The sequence below is a fragment of the Cebidichthys violaceus genome, unplaced genomic scaffold (assembly GCF_023349555.1).
Source record: "Cebidichthys violaceus isolate CVI_PGR_0920_01 unplaced genomic scaffold, fCebVio1.0.p SCAF_25, whole genome shotgun sequence".
Taxonomy (NCBI): Eukaryota; Metazoa; Chordata; class Actinopteri; order Perciformes; family Stichaeidae; genus Cebidichthys; species Cebidichthys violaceus.
Window position 1 is genome coordinate 4,639,950 of NW_027176428.1, and position 22,301 is coordinate 4,662,250.

The window sequence follows — 22,301 nt, forward strand, 5'->3', positions numbered from 1 at the left end:
GCGGGTGTCAGCTGAGGACACAGAAGGATTGGTTACAACGTTGTGTGTTTTGGTTTCAAAGATGTGATATTTGTCTTGTGTGGAGCTCTTAAATCCTCTCTAAATGTGTTAATACATATCTTAAAGGAGTCATTATTTGTATTTACAAACTTTTAAGAACGTAACTTAGAAACTTACACAAATACTTTTTGAGAAGGTTTCTCTAAAATTTGTTTTCAATTACCAAAAGAACTTGGATTTGTAATTGTTCCATCACATTGTCCAAATTGCTGAAGGACAGTACAGTAACTTGGCAGTATGGTGAAATTATGGCGATCCAAAACAGATCACCTCTCATTGAGCCAGCTCTGGTCTTAAGAGAGTTCTTCATCACAGCAGAGGCTGCCAACTGTGGTCAAGTGAGGGCTGCAAAAGAGTGAAGAAGGAGCATAGTGGATTGATGTGCGTGATACTAATGAGCAGCTGATAGTAAGTTCACTTCCAACTCTTGAACAGGCTGTTATTTGTGTTTAAATAACAAACAACAGACGCGGTCATTTATTTGTGTCACCCCCTTGTGGAAGAGTATTTTTACTGCAATAATCTGCTCTAATTGAGATGTAACTACCATGTGGAAGTTTATTAACTGTACAGGAAGAAACTGTGCAGTTAAACTGATTTTGTCATGTGTCATTGAGGAAGGAAATATTAAGTTCATGTTAACGATAAGTTGTTGCCTTTTCCACATTCCTTTACTTTATTATCCAGGTCATGACTTAAATGGCACCAGGATGTATTACAATTAGGCCTGGGCAAGTTAACGCATTAATTAATTAACGCCTACAATTATTTTATCGCGCGTTAACGCAGTTTTTTTTAATTGTTATTAAGCGGACATTTTTAACACAAGAACCGGGCTGCAAGCGGTGCACAGCTGTTTGTGTGTGTGTTTGTGTGACGTCTCTTCCTGCTGCTGCTGCCACTCCCCCCGCCCGGTCCGTAACCCCCCCTTCACTCCGTCACCGTCGGTCCCTCCTGTCTTACGCACACATGCGCACGATCGTGTCGTTACAGGATCAAACGTGACAATATCAAAATACATATTGTCCTGTTTTTAAATAAACATATAAGCACGTGAGAACACACTGCTCTTAACTGCAACTCTTTATTATCGTAACTCCACATGCAGGTACAGACTCCCTCTACCTTCCATGCTTCACCTACATTCCCCTGGGTCCTAAGTCCCTCCCTTACAGTTTCTTATCACCCTCTATGTACCAACGTACATTTATAACAAATACCACACATATTAGAGTTTTTAAAGTTGTTTGTTTGGAATATGTATAATAAACATATAATTTAGTTATCAGTACTGAGAATTTAACAAACATAAAAAAACATGACGTAGAGAGGTTTGCAGTTTTCAAGGTGTATATTTCAAATTGCATCTATTACACACATGAAGATAATGTTGTGAACACCGGCTGAATATCTATTATCAGAATCATTTTAACTGTATTTTAACTGCTACAGTATAAAGGGAATACTGCTGTTAAAAAGAACCGTATTTGTTTAAAGTGTTTGCAAACCAAATGTTATTGCACTTTTCTCATATAGCAGTACTTTTAAAATAAAAGTGCGCATTACACTACTTTTGAATTCATTATTGAATTTTGCGCGTTTCACTCGATAAAAGTGCTTAATGAACAATAGACGATCATAAGAATTTTTCAAAATAAGCATTAACTTCACAGCAGCTCAAGTGAAATTCCCTTGTAGCACGTTTGTTCAGTTTGACACGTATAATACTTTCAAAGGCATGTCACATATACCTACTGAAAGGGGTACACACTGTTCTGAACCATATACAGTATGTTTTGACCTTTTTCCACATGTGTGCATGTGTGAAGGCGTCGTAAAGCAACACTTTCCAGCATCACAGTCAGTTTCCAGAGAAACTAGGCGAGCGCTGAGTGCTATTTATCCCCTTTGTGGGTTGACTTTGCTTTGCTGTTGGGAATGGAAAGGCTTTAGAGGCTACCCGCCACAGCGAGCAGCCTCGAGCGTCTTCTCGGTTCAACGTTACCACACAGCTGCTTGCAGGCGCTTAGCCTCGCCTACCTGAACACGTGCAATGGTATGTGTTGTGCAGAGCTCAGGTACTGCGCAACCACTGTTTTAAATACGTAATGGAGCTTCTTTTTTTCTTTTATGTCAAAACAAGGCAATGATCTGAAGATACCTAGTTTAGTTGAATTTCCTTTTTCTTTTCTGCATTCTACATTAAAGCAAAATTAACAGGGTTTTTTTCTCTCACACTGGGCAGTGCAACAAGCTGAAAACAACATTGACATATTCCTTATAAAGTTGTTGTGGCAAACATTGTTTGGTCTCCACCATCTGCTTAGGAATTTGGCTCTTTAGCAGCTTACTGCAGGTGGTGCTTAGGCAGGTGGTGTACAAGGGATGTATCAGAACTAAATAAAACTGCATCAGCAGGTTTGATAAGAGCAGGGAAACTGAATCGAAACAATAATGTTGTAGTAAAAATGAAACAATGAGCTAAAAAAGCTGAAGAGATAAAGAGACAAAGGAACTGTATGTTTGGCTGTGTTGCACGTTTCTGTGTGCATGTCTGAGTGTGCTGTCTGCATGTCTGTGCATGTGTGTACATGTGTGTGTGTCTGTAAGGTAGGATGACCCCCTGGATGGTAAAAAGCTAATTCTTGTTTGTTGACCCCCAGCCTCCACCCAATACTAGGAAATCTGTTTGACTGATAACTCGAAAACATTCCACGGGTCACAATAATGTACTGTGGCATTTCCGTCAGTGACTCCTCCAATATCACGCACATTATCCACATCAAACTGTCAATATCAGAGCGAGCAATTACTCTTGCATGCAAATATAAAAGCCGCCATTGGGCATCCCAATGTTGGCTTTTGCTTGATTGTGCATCTTTATGATTTACTCCCCAGTCCTTTCCACTCTTTAATCACTTTTCACTCTCCCTATCATTTCCCTGACTGCCTCCTTTTCTTTTACTCTTTTTGGCTATCTGCCCTGCAACTGCTGCTCCCTCCATCACCATTGCCTGACTGCATTCCTCTCATTCCTACTGGCTTCCTGTGACTGGAAGAGGAGTGAGCCCTACTGGCCACAAAACTTCACCTTGGAGTCCTACCCATGTATGCCATATGTGTCTCTTCCCTTCTCCACTGTTCTGGCTTTCAGTCTAAAATCCTCTCAGGGATTCTGTATAAAAGTGCATCTCTATGAGCGTCTGGTGACAAGATTTTGAGGATGACTTTTCAAAAGCATCTTGCTCATACTCTCATTGTACTGTAAGGTGAGGATGTTTTTACTGAGGGGTCTAATAACTGACCCTCTCTCTCTCTATAATCCAGTCAGGCCCACATGCCATCAGATCCAAACACTCGCAAGCTATCCAGCAGCGGCACTGCCCTTATGATGGCAGAGACAGTGTAGAAATAGTGTGAGGGGGAAAGATAAGAAAGGAGAGCTCTATTGACAACTGATGATGACGTGTTAAAAGAAACACAAATGATGTGGTGCCAACTTCATCCATTTTGCTGCAGGTTTTTTTTTGCAATTGCTAAAACTCAATTCTTGAGAGTGCCCTCTTTGTAAAAACTCTACACACACAAAAACAAATCAGATTCTATATAAATTCCATATCTCTTGCAAAAACATTACACACAAAGCACCAAATAAATAGCTCTTGTCACATGCTAACTGCATGCTGATGTGCTTAGTATAAAACATTATCATCTCTAGTCTTTGGCATTTTTATTTGTAGTATGTTGTAAATATAAATTATGAATGCAAATGAAATGGGGAAAAAAAATTGTTAATTCTCAATACTCATATACACAGAATCCGACACAATTACTTTAACTGAAGAGAACATTTACATATTGTAAACAAAATACAGTATATTGCATTTACAGTCCTCTAACTCTTTCTTCAAAATGTGCCTCCATTGTTGTACACAACAAAGAACACACCTGAATCTATTTATAGAGTTCAAGCTCTGATTACTAAGTGATCTAATTGGTTCAGGTGTTTTCACGTGTGCATTCTGGGTGCAGGTTAATGGGTGCAGGTTAATGTAGATAACCGTGTATAGTTATTTGCAAAAAGTGTGTTTTAGAATTTCAAAGTTACTGTAAAGTCGACACTGTGTTTATGGTTTAGCATACCTGCTCAATAGGTTACATGAGTGGTCTCCATAATTGTGCCCATAAGCTAAATTGATGTTGTTCATGGCACTTTTTAATTCAATGTTGGATAGAAAGTGACTTTATTCCATAGTTTATTTTCCTTCTCAATTTATACGCACTTTCAGCTATGTATATAATTTGAACATGTGGTCATTCACAGACCTATGTTGATACGATTGATATGAATAATGATGTGTTGATAATGTTTCAAGAAATTATTTGTAAAGGGCAACGCCATAACAAAAGGGTGAATTAATTCATATTTGGAACAGAAAATGTTTTGAATGAAAATGTAACAGTCACCAAGCATTCTCTACATGTGCAAAAAAAAGAAGCTGTTCGAAATGGAGATCTGCTATGAAATTCAATTTGCTTGTACGTATCTCAAATGATTCAGGACACATCAACCCCGTGACTAGGGGATGGACTGTTAAGTCCTGCCAAGAGCACAAGCAAAAAGACATGCTGTTGTTGTAATTATACTGAGTTTTGTTGATAGCTTTTTTTTCTTTTTTTTTAACTCAGGCCATAATTTCCCCCTTAGACACAATTTTACTGAACAACAGCAAAGCTATTGACTTGACTCCCTCTCAGGACTGGCCTGGGTCATATTAAATAAAACACTCAGCAGCTTCACTAGTTTGTTTGTCGCAGATTGGTTTATCTTCATGGATCGAATGATGTTGATTTATTTTTTTTTGGTAGAGGGTGGAGGAGATTTGGCCACAAGCAGGATGAGGGAACTGTGCGAGACAGAGAGAGTTCAGTTTGGGAGAGGACATGTGAGAAAGGGCAGCGCTGTCTAAATTAAGAGTAAATTTGTTGCGTATGTGTGTGTGTGTGTGTGTGTGTGTGTGTGTGTGTGTGTGTGTGTGTGTGTGTGTGTGCATCCCACATAGAATAGAACTGTATTGTCCATGGATGTGAACATTTGCCTTTGGCTTCACTAGGTGGTAAGATCTCAAAATAAAAATACAGAAACATCAGGATGAAGGCATATAATAGAGTACAGTAAAATAAACATGTTGGCACAGAAGGAGGTACGTGTTAAATTAGCAGCATATCAAGAATTCAATAAACCTACATTACATACTGTAAATACAATATACATTCAATATACATACAAATGTATAAATACATTTTTACATGCTCTTACAGGTTTTGAGGGCTCTGCAGCAGTCACCTGCACAAAGACAATTATGTTTGTTGTTACTGTAAGTGGATGTTTAGAATTATATTCAGTTTGAGGCCTCCTACGTGGCCTGATGTCCGTATGTTTGGTTCTGTGGTTTTCTAATACTTTCGATGACCAAATTTATATTTCTGGGCAGTTTGTTTCTGTTTTGGGCTCACAGCTCCCCTTACAAATATCCTGTCTGATGCCATAAAAGTGCCCTAAAGATACACATTGCTGAAAAATATATTTTCTGTAAAACTCAGCCTACAGCCAAAAGCAATTCTATAAAAGTTAAACTCTTCCACTGTCTGCACAGGATAGTTTTTTATTAACAGGGCAGGTGTGACAGGGGTTATATCCAAAAGTTCTATAAACATGCTCCTTTTTCTTACTTTTCATCCTCTTTATTATGCTCCTCTTCCTTATCAGAATCAGCTTTACTGGTCATGTATGCATTACACAAGGAATTTGACTCGTTGCTCTCAACGTACATACAGAAATAGACAAATAAACAAAAAACAAGTTGACAACAAAGTAGAACAACGTCAGCATAAACATTCAACTACTATGTACACATAAATGTGAATATATATACAAAGTATATATATGAACATAAAACACAACAAACATCCCTGCTGAATGTGATCAGAGAGGGAGAACTGGAGATGAAACAAATAAACAAAAACAGAAAAAGTAGCAGAGAGTGCAGCGCCGAGGCTGCCATTCGCAAGGCCATCTTGTTGTTTATGATAGAAGTATTTTTTTTCTCCTGCAGTAGACCAATTAATGTCATATCATCAGCATAGCCAACTGAATTTATTATTTAGTTTGTGTATATACTGAAGACACTGACTTTGTGTCAATAAACATAGTTGATGAATAAGAGTCTTTAAGATTTTAAGAATTTGGAAGAAATATTGTTTATTAATGTTTAGATTGCATCACCTTAACAGTATTTATACTTAATATTCCTGTGAGGAACGTATGTGGTAGCTTAGTCAGAAGTAACTACTTCCTATTGAATTCACACTCCAGTGGTTTGGGAGGAGGTACTAAGCAACTAAATGCCTTTAGTTGAGTATTTAGCTACATATGATTTAAAGAGCTGGTACCTGACTCTTGAGTATACTTAAAGTAATACTTCACTGTTATATTAATTATTACCTTGTGTTGAGTGTGAATGTGAGGGAACCATAATATCTGAGGGCCATAGTTATAGGCCTTTTCACTGAATACATTTTTGACATGTCACAGTATGAAACTCACTGGTGTAAATAATCAAATATATGATGGCTGAATTCCCCTTAACTGCTTCAGTTTGAGGGTCCTGGTAGTCAGGCTGTTATGACTTACTGAGGCACTGAAGCCATCTTGAATGACACTGATCATTTTGAAGTGGTCTCTTAATTTTTTTCCAGAGTTTTATCCCAGATGTATAAAGCACACAGGAAACCGGCAAAATAGATAGATAGATAGATAGATAGATAGATAGATAGATAGATAGATAGATAGATAGATAGATAATTAGATAAATAGATAGATAGATAATTAGATAAATAGATATATAGATAGATAGATAGATAGATAGATAGATAGATAGATAGATAATTAGATAAATAGATAGATAGATAGATAGATAGATAGATAGATAGATAGATAGATAGATAATTAGATAAATAGATAGATAGATAGATAGATAGATAGATAGATAGATAGATAGATAGATAGATAATTAGATAAATAGATAGATAGATAGATAGATAGATAGATAGATAGATATATAATTAGATAGATAGATAGATAGATAGATAGATAGATAGATAGATAGATAGATAGATAGATAGATAGATAATTAGATAGATAGATAGATAGATAGATAGATAGATAGATAGATAGATAGATAGATAGATAGATGGATAGATAGATAGATACTTTATTCATCCCCAGGGGGAAATTTGTTTGTAGCAGCAGCAAACGAAGTTACAGAGTAAACATAAAAATATTAAGTATGAAAAATGCTCAATATATACCATACAATAAAATAACAGCAGCACATAATACATTTAAATAAAATAAAATAATAAAAGTGCAAAAAAAAAAAAGTATATACAATAAAATAGAGCAGACACACATACAGACATACTCTCTCTCTCTCACACACACACACGCACACACACACGCACACACACACACACACACACACACACACACACACAGAGCACCCTTACCCGGCTGGGTTCAGCAGATGGAGCCCTCACACCAGCAGCACACACGCAAATAAAAGTGACTCCCAGCAGGTTTTATCAGCAGTTTCACCTCCACTGACAGTCAGTGAGAAGGAGACGGACAAGTGGAGAGCAGACTTCGGTGACGGTGAACGTAATTAACGTTACATTTTGAAGTGCCGGGCTTAGCGTCCTGTGTGTATATATTGTATACAGCTCTAACAACGGCGCGTGCTGACGGAACCAACGTTTCTGAGGTTTAAAATATCAGTCTGATAACGACCAGTTTAGTCAAATAGACCCAAGATGAAAACGGCAGACAATCGGACGAAGTTTGCATCCGTCTTTTTTTTTTTCTGACTTGGCATTGCTCCCTCAACACTGGCTGTCGGACCCTTCGGTGTCGCATGAAGTTTCGCATGAAGTTGGAGATGCGTCGCGTTTGAATGTCACCTCCGAACGGTAGGCGATGTTTACTGTTGTTTGTTAACGTGCACCGTGAAGTAAGCTATCAAACTGTTCCAACTTGTAACTATCTTTTGAAAAGGCTTTCACTATCAAACATGTAACACGACTGCTACTTTACTGCTTTCTCGTGTAGGAGAACGCATGTCAGCGAGCGTAAACACGGTTAAATCCATGTTATCCTTCTGCTGGCTTGCGTCCAAAACTCAACAGGTGTAAAAGCTCACCTGGCTGAGATTTATTTTCATTTGCAGTTAGATGTTCTTTTATCCTTTTATTTGAAGAAATGCAGTTCAGCAATTAAAAAAAAAAATGCCATAATGATTTTTATTATCAGAATAAGTATACATGTCCTGAGGTCGTGACACAGAGTCAGATGCTGCAGTCTGAAGTTAAATTACATGCCATAATTATCTTAATCCTATAAATTGGCAACATGACAATTTTAAGGTGGTAAATAGGGTTAATAATTATGTAATTATTGTATTAAGGCCCTCATTGTGAGTGCGAGTGTAGAATTTCCTATTCCGCCCATAACGTCATTGAAAAGTTTGACTCATCCACTACTAGGCAACACATGTTTGGTTGTTTGTTGGACCATGGGGTGGGCAGCTGTGTTGTCTGAGTGTGTGTGCTGTGTTATGACGGAAGTTGTAAAAATTGTTAGATCCCACCCAAACCCCTTCAGTCCCTAAAAAATGAAAACACACACACATAAACATACACACGAACATACACACACGGCAGCCATGCGTGGAATAATGTTCTCATGTGTCCAGGTTCCCTCTCTGGATGGGATGAGGTCATAGCCTCGGTGCTGTTGCAGGGATACAGTTACATTAGTTTCATATGCCATGCCAAAGGAATTGACACCACCTACACTCTGTCCCCTTTCTCTTACCTTTTAGATCACTCCTTAATTTTTTCCACTCATCATCACAGATAACCAGCGGTGAGCATTATTGCTGTGAATGGGTAAATGTCGCCATGTGTGTGGATGCACGATCGTCTCTGCAGCGTGCAAATAATGTATCCAGTCGTGTGTGTGTTTACAAAAGTGTATCTCTTTGACTCTGGTCATAACAATCCCATAAGCCCTTCATGCTACTGTGCATGATAAGTGTCATCTTACTCAAACTGTTGATCGCAAAGGCCCTTTTGCTCCACGAGTTGTAACAGCCTGTGGGTTTGGCTTTGTGTCATAAGCACTAAAGGTTCAAGTGAAAATTCAGCACCATCATCTTAGAGAAAAGGCTAAATGTTCCCTCTGAGCAGTAGAAATGTGGAAATTGTTCTTGTCCTTTTGACTGTGGGGTTTTTCTACATTCTTGTACTCAAAGACATTTTGATGTCAACATAAGTCACCACTGTGTTTCTACTGCAGTCATCAGCTGCGAGTCACACTCTGGCTTAACTAGTTGTAATGTAATACTTGCAATTCATAAAAGTCAGTTGCACTGCAGTGTGGTTGCTAGCAGTCAGTATTGTTTTGACTTGAGGTAGGAAGCTGGTTTCACTTTGCATTGTGAGTATCCCTCTAATAGAAATTCAAATAGGTCTCTAAAATGTCAGGATAAAGTATCAAATTACAGATAGTGTCCTACAAATGTCCTAAAATTTTATTTTGTCCATCAACACTCAAAAGATATTGGTTCTATTGCTTAAAGAATCACATATTTAATAAACAAATATTTAAATAACAAAATAATTATTTTACTTTGTATGCTGCGTGGATTACTAAACTGACCAGTGAGGGACATTCCATCAATAGTAGATTAATTGCCCATTTTCAATGTATTTGACCAGTGGTTTGACCCTAGTTGAGTAAACACGATAGAGAAGTTTGCTGTAGAAGCTCCTTTATCGACCCCAGATAGGCCTTTGTATTCATAAACACAACAAGGACAAAGTCATATTTAGTGATTCAACCATCATCCATTCATATCCATCATATCCATTTTGTGTATACCTTTGTGCTGCAGGCTAGTTGTGAAAGTAAATACCAACCTTTTTTCCCAGGACAGATAACCTTTAAAAGTCCCCAGTGTTTTCTCAGTGTGAGCCACAGCAGTGTACTGACAATAGGGACAGTGTTCTGGACCAGCCAAAGCCCCAGATCACATTTCCTGTTCCTGATTTAAGATCAACTCAGCTGACTACTGATACAAGCTGCTCCTCAAAAACACAGCAACAGGACCATCTCTCTGCCTGTGTATCATGGGAGTGTGGGGGGGTGGGCGTGGTAAAGGCCAAATTCACTCAAGATCATAGAGCAGGGGTGGATGTATTTAGGTGGAGGCGGTGCACAGACCACTGACCTGAATCAGTCACTGTTGCTTTTGAAGTACATAAAGGAAGTTGGATGGTGTTCCCGTCCGGTCAAATGTGGGCTCACGTCTTAATTTGCATAATTGAGGGCAATGTTATGGTGATCATTTGTGTGTGGTCTGTCTGAATGTCTGAATGAGGGTGTGTATCGGCACTAACGTACTGTGTCTCCACTCTCTCATGAGTGATGAGCAGGTCATGAAAGTATCAGTGCCAATTATTTTAGCAGCAAAACATATTGTGTGTGTTCTCGACCAAGAAAGAGTTTCAGTCTCATGCCAACCTTATGACGGCTCCTTGGGCCAAATTTAGCAGTGTTTTCCCCCTCCGAAAAAGATGACCCTTTGGAACCCACGGGAGAAGAAAATTGAAACAATTGAAACAATTGTCAGTCTGTTTTGGCTGTGAGAAATCAAGCTGCAGAATCACACTAAAGAGCATGCTAGCTTATGACACTCTCATATACACACAACTGTACAGTGAGCTGGCGACCCTTCGTCTTTTTCCCGTGCTCCTCAGGGACACGACATCAAGAGAAGTCTCATAACTGTCTGACCTCTGATCCTTTGGTGGAAGAGAGTGACTGGTACATTACAAAAAATGCCTGTTGACACTCAAGTGTGGGAATGGATGGCTTATGTCATTGCATAATAAGTTGTAACTTCATAAGCCTTGGGGGGGAAAAAGGAATTAGAAGTTCGTTGTGCTTGCAGGGGTGAAACAAATGCCAAACAGCTCATAATGACATATAGGCTAGCTTACACATTTTTGGCATAACTGAGATTTTTGACAAGGATTCCTCACATTTTGTTTGTAAAATATATGGTAAGATTAGTTGATTAATTGATCAGGTGATTGACAGATAATTAATCTGGGACTATTTTGATATTTGAATAATTGTTTCAGTGATTTCAAAATGACGGACAATGATGGAATGGTTCCAGTTTCTTAAATGTCAGGATGTTCTGCTTGTCAGGATTGTGTCATAGTATAAGTTTTGTGTTTTGCGCTGTTGGACACACAAAGCAAGCAATTTTAAGTCCTCACCTTGGGCTCTGGGAAATTGTGGTTGACATTTTCTAGCAAAACCATTACCAAACAATTTATCACTCAGTTTATGAAATACTTTATAACAAAATAAACCTTAAAAAACATTTTTTAAAACCTTTAGTTGCTGCCATAAAAAAGTGAAAGATGCGACAAGTGAGTCAAACATCCTTGAAAATGCATCCAATAAAACATTGATGTGAACGATTTCTGTTCACATATCTGCCAACAATATATTTTCCAAAACTTGGATATGCCAATATCATCAGCTCACACTCATAGTGGTCGGCTGAAGTAAACTCACCCACTCTCATTTGCAGTACAGCTGATAAATATGAGGCTTATTGACAGCCACTAGCACACGCACCATACACATACAGAAGCATGTGTGGGCAATTGGGAATGCTATTAATACACGTATAAGCACACACACACACACACACACACACACATGCCACACACTCATAAAAACAAGTGGTGTGATGCTAATAATATATTGAGAAACAGCCATTCAACTCAGTGTCCCAAAGCACATGTGCACTTGCATGATTACTGACAAAAACACAAGTGGTTACTGACAGGTGACACTAAAAATAAACCGTCATGGTTACATGTTCTGAAACTTGCACAAAGAGCCACAGTGCCCCTTCAAAAGAAACAAATGGGCGCTAATAATACATTGACACCAACACACGCCAGCGCTGGTACAAGTGTACATGCACCCTCAACTGTCGCACAAGCAGATCCTACTTATGCAAACACAAAGACCTGCTGTGTACACTCAAAAGAAACAACTGCAAGCTATTAATATCTTGGCGCGTATAGGACGGACACGCACAAGGACACACTCATATGGATGCACACATACGGAGATTGATACTCCAGCTGCTCGGAAGCAGGGGGACAGAATGTCCCCAACAGCTGTGAATTCCGCTAAATGTAAGGACGGGGGAGGAACGGAGAAAACGACGAAGAGATGGTGAAGGTGTCAAGCATGGTGGAGTAGCTGTCATTAAATTGATATTGTGTATGTGTGTGTGTGTGTGTGTGTGTGTGTGTGTGTGTGTGTGTGTGTGTGTGTGTGTGTGTGTGTGTGTGTGTGAGTGGGTTTGTTAATACATAACTCAGTGTCAGCCTGGTTATTTACACTCAGTTGGCATGGTTGCTAGAAACAGCAATAGTAATTTGTAGTTAATTTGTTTGTAGTTCACATGACATTTTGTCTCTGAACTCCTGCTCTTTCTGCTTTGTTGCAAACCTAACCAACCATAAACCTCAAGCTTGCTTCCAGTGTTTATGTATACAAATAGTAGGTAGCACTTAACCTGATGTGTGACTTCCAGATTTAACTCCATTCAATAGCACTGTGGAGTTCACTCTAACAATAAACAAAGCACATTTTAGGCCCACAGTGTGTGTATAAATACTGCTAAAGGACATCTGTAACTCTCAAGCTGCAAAAGTGAACCAGTGAAGCCATTCAACTAAAATAGCAACTTCTGCTCGTGTAAATGAACCAAGAGGATGTTATGGTGCAGACTAACTTTAGAAACAGGAAGTCACTGTTTCTGTGTGAGTGTCTGTGTGTGTGCGCAGGTGTGTGTGCATGCGTGTGTGTCAGTGATTCAGTGTTTTGCTGCAGAAGGCACACAGAAAGAGGATGATGGTTGTGAAACAAATATGCTATTACAGAAACCAGAAGTTTCTCGCCTGCTTATTTTTAGCACCACAACGCTCAAATGAGAGGGACAGAAGTACACACACAGATCTTATCTCGATGCAGTTCTCCTTATTTTAAAAAACGTTCAAGGTTTTATCTTATAAATAGCATTTCTTTTCCGTTTTAAAATATGTATCTTGCATTTTTATGAGCACAATCGATGAATAGCAGACCATGGAAAACAATGTTGGCTAAAAATACCTCTACCATTACACTACTTTTTTATAAAGTGATGTTGAAACAACTACAAACTGTAAATGTCCTCTTCAAGTGAAGTCTTGGTAGGACGAGAGGAAGCAATCAGCAACTTTTTAAACCCTTCAGGGGCATTGTGGAGGAAACCATGACTGTCTAGTTAGCTATTTGAATGCATCATGCAGTGACTAAGCTGGTTTTGTCTTAAGTTATGTTTCACACTGTAAGTCACAGCTTCAGTATTGGTACATAACACAGCCAAACACATTTGTGTGGAAGAGTGGCCTTTCATTTGAAACTCCCAAAAAAATACCAAACATTTTATAAACACAAGTAAGTCAGTGTAGAACATGTGTCTCAGGGAAGACACTTTGTGTCACATTGTTTAAAGTGAATAGAATTTAGATACATATGGTTGCTGCAGCCTGGTCTTTACTTTATCAGGTAAAAATATACCACAGGTGTTTCTTTTTTGTTTAGATGAGAAGTAACACTGACTTCCTGATCATTTCCCTTCTGTCGAGGGAGCTGACTTGTTTGGTAATTGTGTGTGTGTGTGTGTGTGTGTGTGTGTGTGTGTGTGTGTGTGTGTGTGTGTGTGTGTGTGTGTGTGTGTGTATGTGTGTGTGAGTGTGTGCATGCGTGCGTACGTGTGTGAGTGTGTGCATGTGTGTATGTGTGTGTGTGAGAGAGAGAGAGGGTGTATGCAGATAATTTGAGTCCCCACCACCACTAACACCACAGACCCGCCGCTCCAGTGATTGATTTCCTTTGAAAACACACTGACATTCTTCTGGTAATACATACTGTTCTGCTACAACGGGTATTTCCTGTTGCATGGTTAACATATTTTAATTACAGTTTAAAAAAAAAAAGCACCAGACGCTTAAAATAAACAAGCCTTCAACTTCAGCTCTGACATATTGTTACGCAGGCATGAACCAGCTAAAAGTGGGACAGGTCTGAATATTTCAGAGATTGCGTTCTGTCTGACATGGCACGGCTTCCTTGAGTTACCTGGTAAGGAAGGATTCTAGTGGCACAAGAATTGTGTCAATTGCAGGTGTCATTTTTACAGGAGGCTTATCTGTGTTTCCCTGTCTCTATTATGAGCTGTACAAATAATCAAGCAAAGTTTTAATTTTCACAGAAACTATATCTCTGCTTTTCTCTGTTACACCCATACAGAATACATGAAAACATTGCTGTCGTCACAAACAAATAGTGTTGTTATTATGAATTCTGTATTTTGTTATCAAGCAGGACAACAGAACTGAAACTACTTGGCTTAAACTGTACGATATTATCTTGTACTATAAATAGTTCTGGTCTTATTAACTGCCCATATGTTTTTTTCATGTTCCACTGTGCAAGTCTTACTTGACCTGCAGTAATAAGAGCGTGGGAGTGTTTTCTTCTTAAGAGGAATTCTATCAACCCCATAACGCCTTCATGGACATGATTATTTCTCTCTCAAATAACGCTGCCTGTGTCTGTAAAACTTACTGTGAGGCTCCTGCAGGAGGGACGTTCAGTGGGACTTGTGTGCAACCTGTATGGAGGTTTGTTTTGAGCTGTTTTTGAGCTGCACCGCAGAACATTTCTGATGATGTTTTCTCTGTAGTAGTAGTAGTAGTAGTATTAGTAGTAGTAGTAGTAAGTGTTGTGGGCCTCATTTATGCCAATGCACCATTTGAACTTGAGTTACTGTTAATTCTAATAGTAGACATTGAAGACCAAACCTTCAAAATGCTGCATGTTTAACTCTAGAGAATCACAATCTACTTCACTCATCTTTATCCGCAACTTTGGCATTTGGATTTTGTCCTTTCTTATTGGGTCACTGGAGGTGGTTTGATAATGCAGTCTTCTATATTTAAATCTAGGATAACTCAAACAAGTGTATAACTTCAATGCAAGTATGCTTTTCTGAGATACTGTGATGTGAGAGGCATTGTGTCACAGTGCTGTAGTTCAGCAGGGTATGTCAGTAAAGAAACATCCACCTGAGTGTGAGTAATGTTAAGTAATATTTTGGGTTGCAGTCAGTCAGACATACAGGTTCAGTACATTTCCATGTCCTTCCCTCCCTCCCGCTGTCTCTCTACCCCAGAGGTAGGAAGGTGTCTCTTTCCATACTGTATCTGTCTATGCTTTTGTATCGGCACCGAAACATTCATCACCATGTTTAATGGTTTCAGGTTTCAGTCGCATTGCCACGTGAAAATAATATCAAGATATCTGTGAGCTTGCATATGTTTTTGTCTTGTTGTTATGGTGCTTCACAAAACCCAAGAAAAACTTAGGATGATGTTTCCTCACTACCAGTATCATTAACGTTCCTGTTATGTTATATAGATCACACCATCAAGCCCGTATTGTGCCATGCATGCTACAGTTAAATCATTTGAGTTGAAATGTAAGGTTGTTGAACATATTTATAGTGGCTTTTGGGTTGTATAAATGGATCAAAACCTTTTTGCACTCCCCTGCACCTATAAAAAGACATCTGTCTTGCATTAGGACACCAAAGCCTGGTTCAATTGTCTCACTCGTGCTAAACTTAGATTTTTATTTCTTTAATTTTAGTAAAACATGGAAGGGAGATGACAGATTGATGTGCCTGACCCAAATGCCTTGACCACACAATGTTCAAATCCAACCGCCCACCCTGTTTCCTTCATTCTTTCTTTCTTTTGTGCCCCTCCAACCCCAACACACAGAAACACCCCTCTCTTTTGCTTTCCCGAATGCAGTGTTGGACAATGGCCAGTTCACTTGAGGCAGAAAGACTTGAATGAAATGAAATATGACTGGTGAATGTGCAGAGTTCAAGTACAAGTACACATCTGGGCATACACTTATGCCAAATAAACGCAGTGCCCTCTGGTCATGTTTGTGTGAAGCACACACAGTAAAATGCGCTCAAATTGTTCTTGGACTTTTTCTTTGAAAACCTATTAAAAACATGCTTCCCTTTGTGTTATCACACCTAAGATATTTGTACTACTTTTGATACTCTTAATCTATGATGATGATATATGTTTGACTATAGGACACTGAGAAATAGTCACAGAAAAAGAGAGTAACATATACTCCAGAGAGACAAAATAATCCTCACCCCACGTTGACACCCATAAGCATAGACAGTGATGCTCTTCAACAAATGGATGTGTTATTTTCTCCCTCTCTCTTCTTCTGTAGTGGATGTGATCACCAGAAATCAGGTTTCATTAGCCATACATGGGGAGCAGCCCATGGACCTAAGTGTGACCCAGAGGTTGTTACATCCAGGCCTAGATTCGGCCATGCTGGCCCCCCGCCCTCCCTTTTTCCTTGGACCCCTGACCTCTCAGCATTGCTCCCAGTTTTGCCAGCAGCACTTGCAGGTAAGGACTAAACCAGTATAGGTGAAAGTTTGACAAAGGAAAGCCTTCAGCAGCACCAAGCAAAACCAGCAGCAGTGTAAATAGTAATTTAAATAATCAAAGTAAGCACCTTAATATTTCTGTATCCTCAGCATTCAGTACATAAACAGAGACTTAATATAGCTAGTGAAATTTTGACCTGCTCAAGTCGTGCGACATCTGGCAACATTCATCCCCACACCAGCATTTTATTTTTATAAGGGTGAGATGCAGAGTGAAAGGCTGATGGACCTCCTGTCACATCAACAACAAGAACAAGCCAGCTGCTTTCGCCACTAGTCTTTACACAGGTTGATGAATGCTCAGCAGAAATGAGTAAGCAGCAGGTCAAGTTACAGTAAACAGACAACCCTCCCAGCATTAGATTCTGATCGAAGCTGTTCAGGATCAGCTGGTTGGTGCTGCACTTCTAGTGCTATATTTCTTTAGTGTAACATAAAGTCTTATTTAGTTTCCAAATCTAGAGGGATTATTCAGTTATGTCAAAACATTTTTTGAGGGGAGTTGTGAGAAAATGTGCCAGTAGCAATGTTTGTTGCTTTTTGTGCAAATCTCACGTGCACAGTCCAAGCAGACTAGACTGATCAGTGTTGATATGGCTTAATTTTCTTTCTCCTCAGTACAACATTGAACAAAGGCAAAGAGAGATGGAGCAGGAGAAAAGAGAAGAGCTACATCAGCTTATACGAAAGAGTAAAAATGAGCAGAGTGAGTATCATGTAATGTATTTCACCCTACCGTGAAGTGCTCTCTTAGGTTCCCTGAAAGACTATTTGGCTGTTGAAGTGCTCTTCGCATGAGTCATAGCACACTGTATGGTTCAATAAAAGAAGGGGATTTCCTACAGGGCTGTGATGTATTCTCAGATTCCAAGGAAATTTGTACTCATATCAAACCAAAGGCAAACAAACGCACTTGTTTCAGGAAACACTTTAGTTTCTGTTTTTAGTTTTTACCGTACAGAGGAAAAAAAGAAAGGTCAGAGGAAAGTAAAACATATCCTGGATCCTACTTCAGAAGTCTCCTGACTTATTTTATATTATGAGCCCCACTGTTTGGCTGTAGGTCTACCTAATATATCGCTGTACATGATCCCAATCACTGTCTTTTTCCTGATGAAGTGACTTTATTGACTACCAGGTGCCGTAGCCAGTCCTCTGGTAAGGCAGAAACTTCGGGAACACATAATTATGAAGAGCCAGCCTGCCCATGACAGGGTCACTCCAAACCACAGCAGTCCTACACCAGGATACAGGTGAGAGAGACAAAACGGACACGCAGATCAATGATGTTTCAAAATAGAAGGCCAGCCTCTCTTCTGGCATTAATGAAAGTAATAGAATAATAAATAATAAACAAGAACATTTAACAAACTCTTTATACCCATTCATGAGTGAAGCAGTCTATCCTATATTATTTTGGTTACCTAGGCTCCCAGTTCCTGACATGTCCCCAACGTCTCAGCCTACAGCCTGTGACCAGCGTAAAGACCTTGCTCTGCGCAGGACTGGTGAGATTATTCAGGTTTTTTGTGTCTGTGATGAGAGTTCCCACCCTGAGGTTAGAGCCGTGAAGGTTGGCGTTTCAGGTCTGTTCTGTTGTGGTGTGCCCCATGTAATTTAAGTTCAAACTCTCAAAGGCTCAGTGGGATATTTCGTTCATTGTAATACTTTTCAGTGTCTCTGCAAACTGCAAACTGTCATTACCTTATATATATTCTGGAGAGAGTGTCCTTTCCAGTACGAAGGAAACTCATTACGCACTAGGCCTGGAGGGCCAGAGAGAGACCGAGCAGTCATAAAAACAACAGTGAGACACAAAGACCAACTCAGTTACATAACTTTAAAGAAGGTATTTGTAAAATGAACCGCGTGAGAGTCTAGAGCAGGTCTCGCTCACCATGTGAATGAGAGTGGGCGTGGTTTCGTCTTCCTGTACATCTCTGCGAGTACACAAACATTATTTATTTGCGTTGCCCTAGAACCCTTAGGTGCCAGCATACATACACACCCTCCAGTGCTTTTTTTGGCACGGCGACAACACAAAGCTGGCTTTTATCTGCTCTGAGCCAGCCACTGATTGATTGTTTTGTTTGGGCTCCTTGGAGCCTGACCAATGTAAACATTGGACTTTTTATGCTATTGACCAGGGTTGAGGTATTTGCTTGGTTCAGCTATGTTGCGGATTGCTTCAATTTGGTTTTGGTATGGAAATTGAGTGCATCCTCACAGTATTTGCATTATTGGGTGGGAACAGTCTTGCTGATGTAGAAGATATATGACATCAGTCAGTTTATCATTAAGTTGTGGGAGTTTGAAAGCCATAGATATCCTTCCTTTTTATGAGATGTTTGGGATAAGTATGTCTGTCTGTCTGTGTGTGTGTGTGTGTGTGTGTGTGTGTGTGTGTGTGTGTGTGTGTGTGTGTGTGTGTGTGTGTGTGTGTGTGTGTGAGTGAGAGTGTGTTTGTGTTTTTCATGTATGTATTTGTGTATATTTGTGTCTGCAGTCTCTGAGCCCACTCTGAAGTGGAAGTTAAAGAAGCTCATCAGTACCAGGCCAAACCCGCTGCAGCGTAAGATCAGTGCCCCTCCCGCTGTCAAGCACCGGACAGAAACTCTGGGTAGAGTATCTACATTTAGCTGAAACACTCTCACAATCTTGTTTTATTTCCATTGCTATTTTAGCTTTTTCAAGTTAATACTGCTATGATATGCCATTTGTATCTGTTACTTTGTTACATGTTATTTCAACACATGCTGTACTGACACACTGTGATTAATTTCCAATTTGACATGTGCGTCATTTGGTGCTGTATGAACACATGTTTTCTGATAGTGTTGGCCTTTATGAGTTGATGGGTGTGTTTTTCAAATCTTTCACCCAGACTCCTCCCCGAGCAGCAGCAGCACCCCAGCATCAGGGTGCAGCTCACCCAACGACAGCCTACATTCGGATAATGGGCACCTCCCAGTGGCACATGAGGTGAGCCCCTCTTTTATATTTACATTGATTAGGGATCAGTGTCCTGTTCAATACAGGGGACAATAAGTGTTCAACCTTCATGCACCTTTATTTTGTCTTCCCATAGTGGATTCATTCATAAAATATTTCATTGAAAAACCCTTTGCTTTTTAGCAGTACAAACATGATTTTACATCTGCTCTTTAAAGGACAACCACCAACAGTTGAATGTTAATTAGGTGTTAAATGCAGTACAGTAATGGTGCCCAATGCCACAACTTCCTTTCTCCGTTCTCTACACTGGCTACCTGTAAGAGCTCGCATCCAGTTTAAGACTCTGGTGCTAGCCTACAGGGCAGTGAAAGGAACAGCTCCTTCCTATCTCAAGGCCATGGTCAAGCCTTACACCCCCGCCCGACCACTTCGCTCTGCTGCCTCGGGGCGATTGGTTGCCCCGTCGCTCAGAGGTCCTGGCGGCCGATCGACCCGGTCACAGCTGTTTTCTGTCCTGGCCCCACAGTGGTGGAATGAACTTCCCACTGACGTCAGGACAGCGGAGTCGCTGCCCATTTTTCGGCGCAGGCTGAAAACCCACCTCTTCAGGAAGTGCTACCCTGAGCCTTCCACTTAGCGCTTATTGTTTTCATACTAGCTTGTTGCACTTATTGTATTCGTATTACTTATAGCACTAACTGATTTTCTTGTTTCTGCACTGTACTTTGGCTCTGAGTTATGCTCTGCTTCATGCTCTTAGATGCTTGTTTGGAAAAGGAAATGTACTTATGACTTCTGGTGACTAGTAGTTCTTTTGATTACCAATGTTGAATGCACTTATTGTAAGTCGCTTTGGATAAAAGCGTCTGCTAAATGACTGTAATGTAATGTAATGTAATAAACAGTGAGATTTGAGAAGGCCAGTTGGCCCATTGTACAAATGCATGTTACTTGATCACTTCTTATTCAATTAAACATTGATGTCCATAGATGTCCATCGGTTTTTAACACACAAGTCTTGTATGATAAATATTTGAATATAATCCGCATTTTGAGTGAACGTTGATGTAGGGCACTAAGAAGATAAGTCAAATTAACTTTATTGTGCAAATATTTGTTTTGATGTTTTTGTGTTGGATGATGATCTGTACAGATAATCTCTAATTACTAATTATTTCGGTCTCATTCAGGCACAGAGGTTGCTGGCTCATTTCACCTCACCTCCCAACCCCACTGCAATGCCCAACATCACTGCTGGACTTCCTGCTCAGGTGAGCAACAATACCTTCTAGGATTCCCTTTAGAATCTTTGAAAAAAGATTACAGATCACATGGATACACATCTGTGTATGTCTATGAATTTATGTGTATCTAAGACTGAATGTCTAGAATAGTGCCTGCACACTTGAACACTTATAGAAACATGTGGTGTATTTGGGCTTTCACTTCCCTCTGTGGTGCCTTCATATCTTGTGAATCAGTCATGTGGTAGTTTACTCACTTGATGAAAATGTTAACATGTTTGTAGATAGAGCTTCTATCTCTACATTGCGAACAGCCCATGAAGCCCTTACCTCATGCACAAACCCTCCATTTTGGTCATTTGCGTTAAGCTGCAACAATGACAAGGGCTTCCATAATTCCTAGTGGTCTTTCTGGAGTTTCTTACCATCGTGTCTCCTCTCCTCACCTCTCTTCACAGGCTGACCTCCGATTAGCCAGGCCGTTAGCAGTATCTGCTCTGCATCAGGTTTACCTGCCTCTGGAAGGAAGCAGTCAAACCCTGACTCAGCACCTGCAGCCTGTGCTCATACTGGAGCCACATACCGGACTGGTGCATTCCCAGCTTGTCTCTCGTGAGTTGGGTAACTGTGAATGTGTTGTACAGCAGAAACAGAAATACTTCAAAATGCAGATAAACAGAAGACATGCATGTAGACATCCAAAACACAATACGGTGTGTCTATATACCACCTTCATTTGACCATCTGAACTTTCTGCAGTCATTGGATAGTGGGATTTGTTAGACTCAACTCAGGTAGCTGGATGGTTCCCCTACCTTTTCGGCAACCAAATTGACAGTCTGCATACCAACGATTTATGTCCCTTTGGGGTCATTTTAAAAGTAAACCTACCATAAAAGATGACTTTTTGGAGGCCATGCAAAGCATCTTACATAACCCTTATGATGAGCTGGCACCACTAGAAGAGGGATGGGAAGCCATTCACAAAAATCTGGAAAGATCCAAGTTGCTCTGTTTGAAGCCGTGTCACTGAATGATGTCCTGCTTCTACGACCCAATCTCAGCAGCAGTCTTCTGGGTATCCTCATCTGGTTTAGGGAGGAACCTGTTGCTGTGACTGCTGATATTTGGCAACTCTTTTGTTGCTTCTTTGTTCTTCAAGAAAACAGGGATGGACTGCATTTAGTTAAATAGGCTAAATGTTCCTCGCTGATACACTTCAAGATTTAAAAAGCAGCAAACATTGAGCTGTGTTTTTTTTTTCCCAATCAATTCAGGCAATTTCTGCTAT

The 22,301-nt window shown here is 39.9% G+C and overlaps 1 protein-coding gene across 5 annotated transcripts in view; it reads left to right on the forward strand.

Moving 5' to 3' along the window:
• LOC137879495 (histone deacetylase 7-like) overlaps positions 1–22,301 on the forward strand; it is a 44,583-nt gene that overhangs the window by 2,209 nt on the left and 20,073 nt on the right. For 4 of the 5 annotated variants that reach the window (XM_068720251.1, XM_068720250.1, XM_068720248.1 and 1 more), the window contains exons 2-9: positions 16,586–16,770; positions 17,430–17,517; positions 17,950–18,064; positions 18,240–18,319; positions 19,318–19,431; positions 19,696–19,793; positions 20,957–21,037; positions 21,469–21,622. In XM_068720251.1, coding sequence (XP_068576352.1) covers positions 16,586–16,770; positions 17,430–17,517; positions 17,950–18,064; positions 18,240–18,319; positions 19,318–19,431; positions 19,696–19,793; positions 20,957–21,037; positions 21,469–21,622 — 915 coding nt within the window. Of the gene's footprint in view, positions 1–7,499; positions 8,089–16,585; positions 16,771–17,429; positions 17,518–17,949; positions 18,065–18,239; positions 18,320–19,317; positions 19,432–19,695; positions 19,794–20,956; positions 21,038–21,468; positions 21,623–22,301 lie in introns of those variants that run through there. The other variant, XM_068720249.1, reaches the window with a different exon arrangement.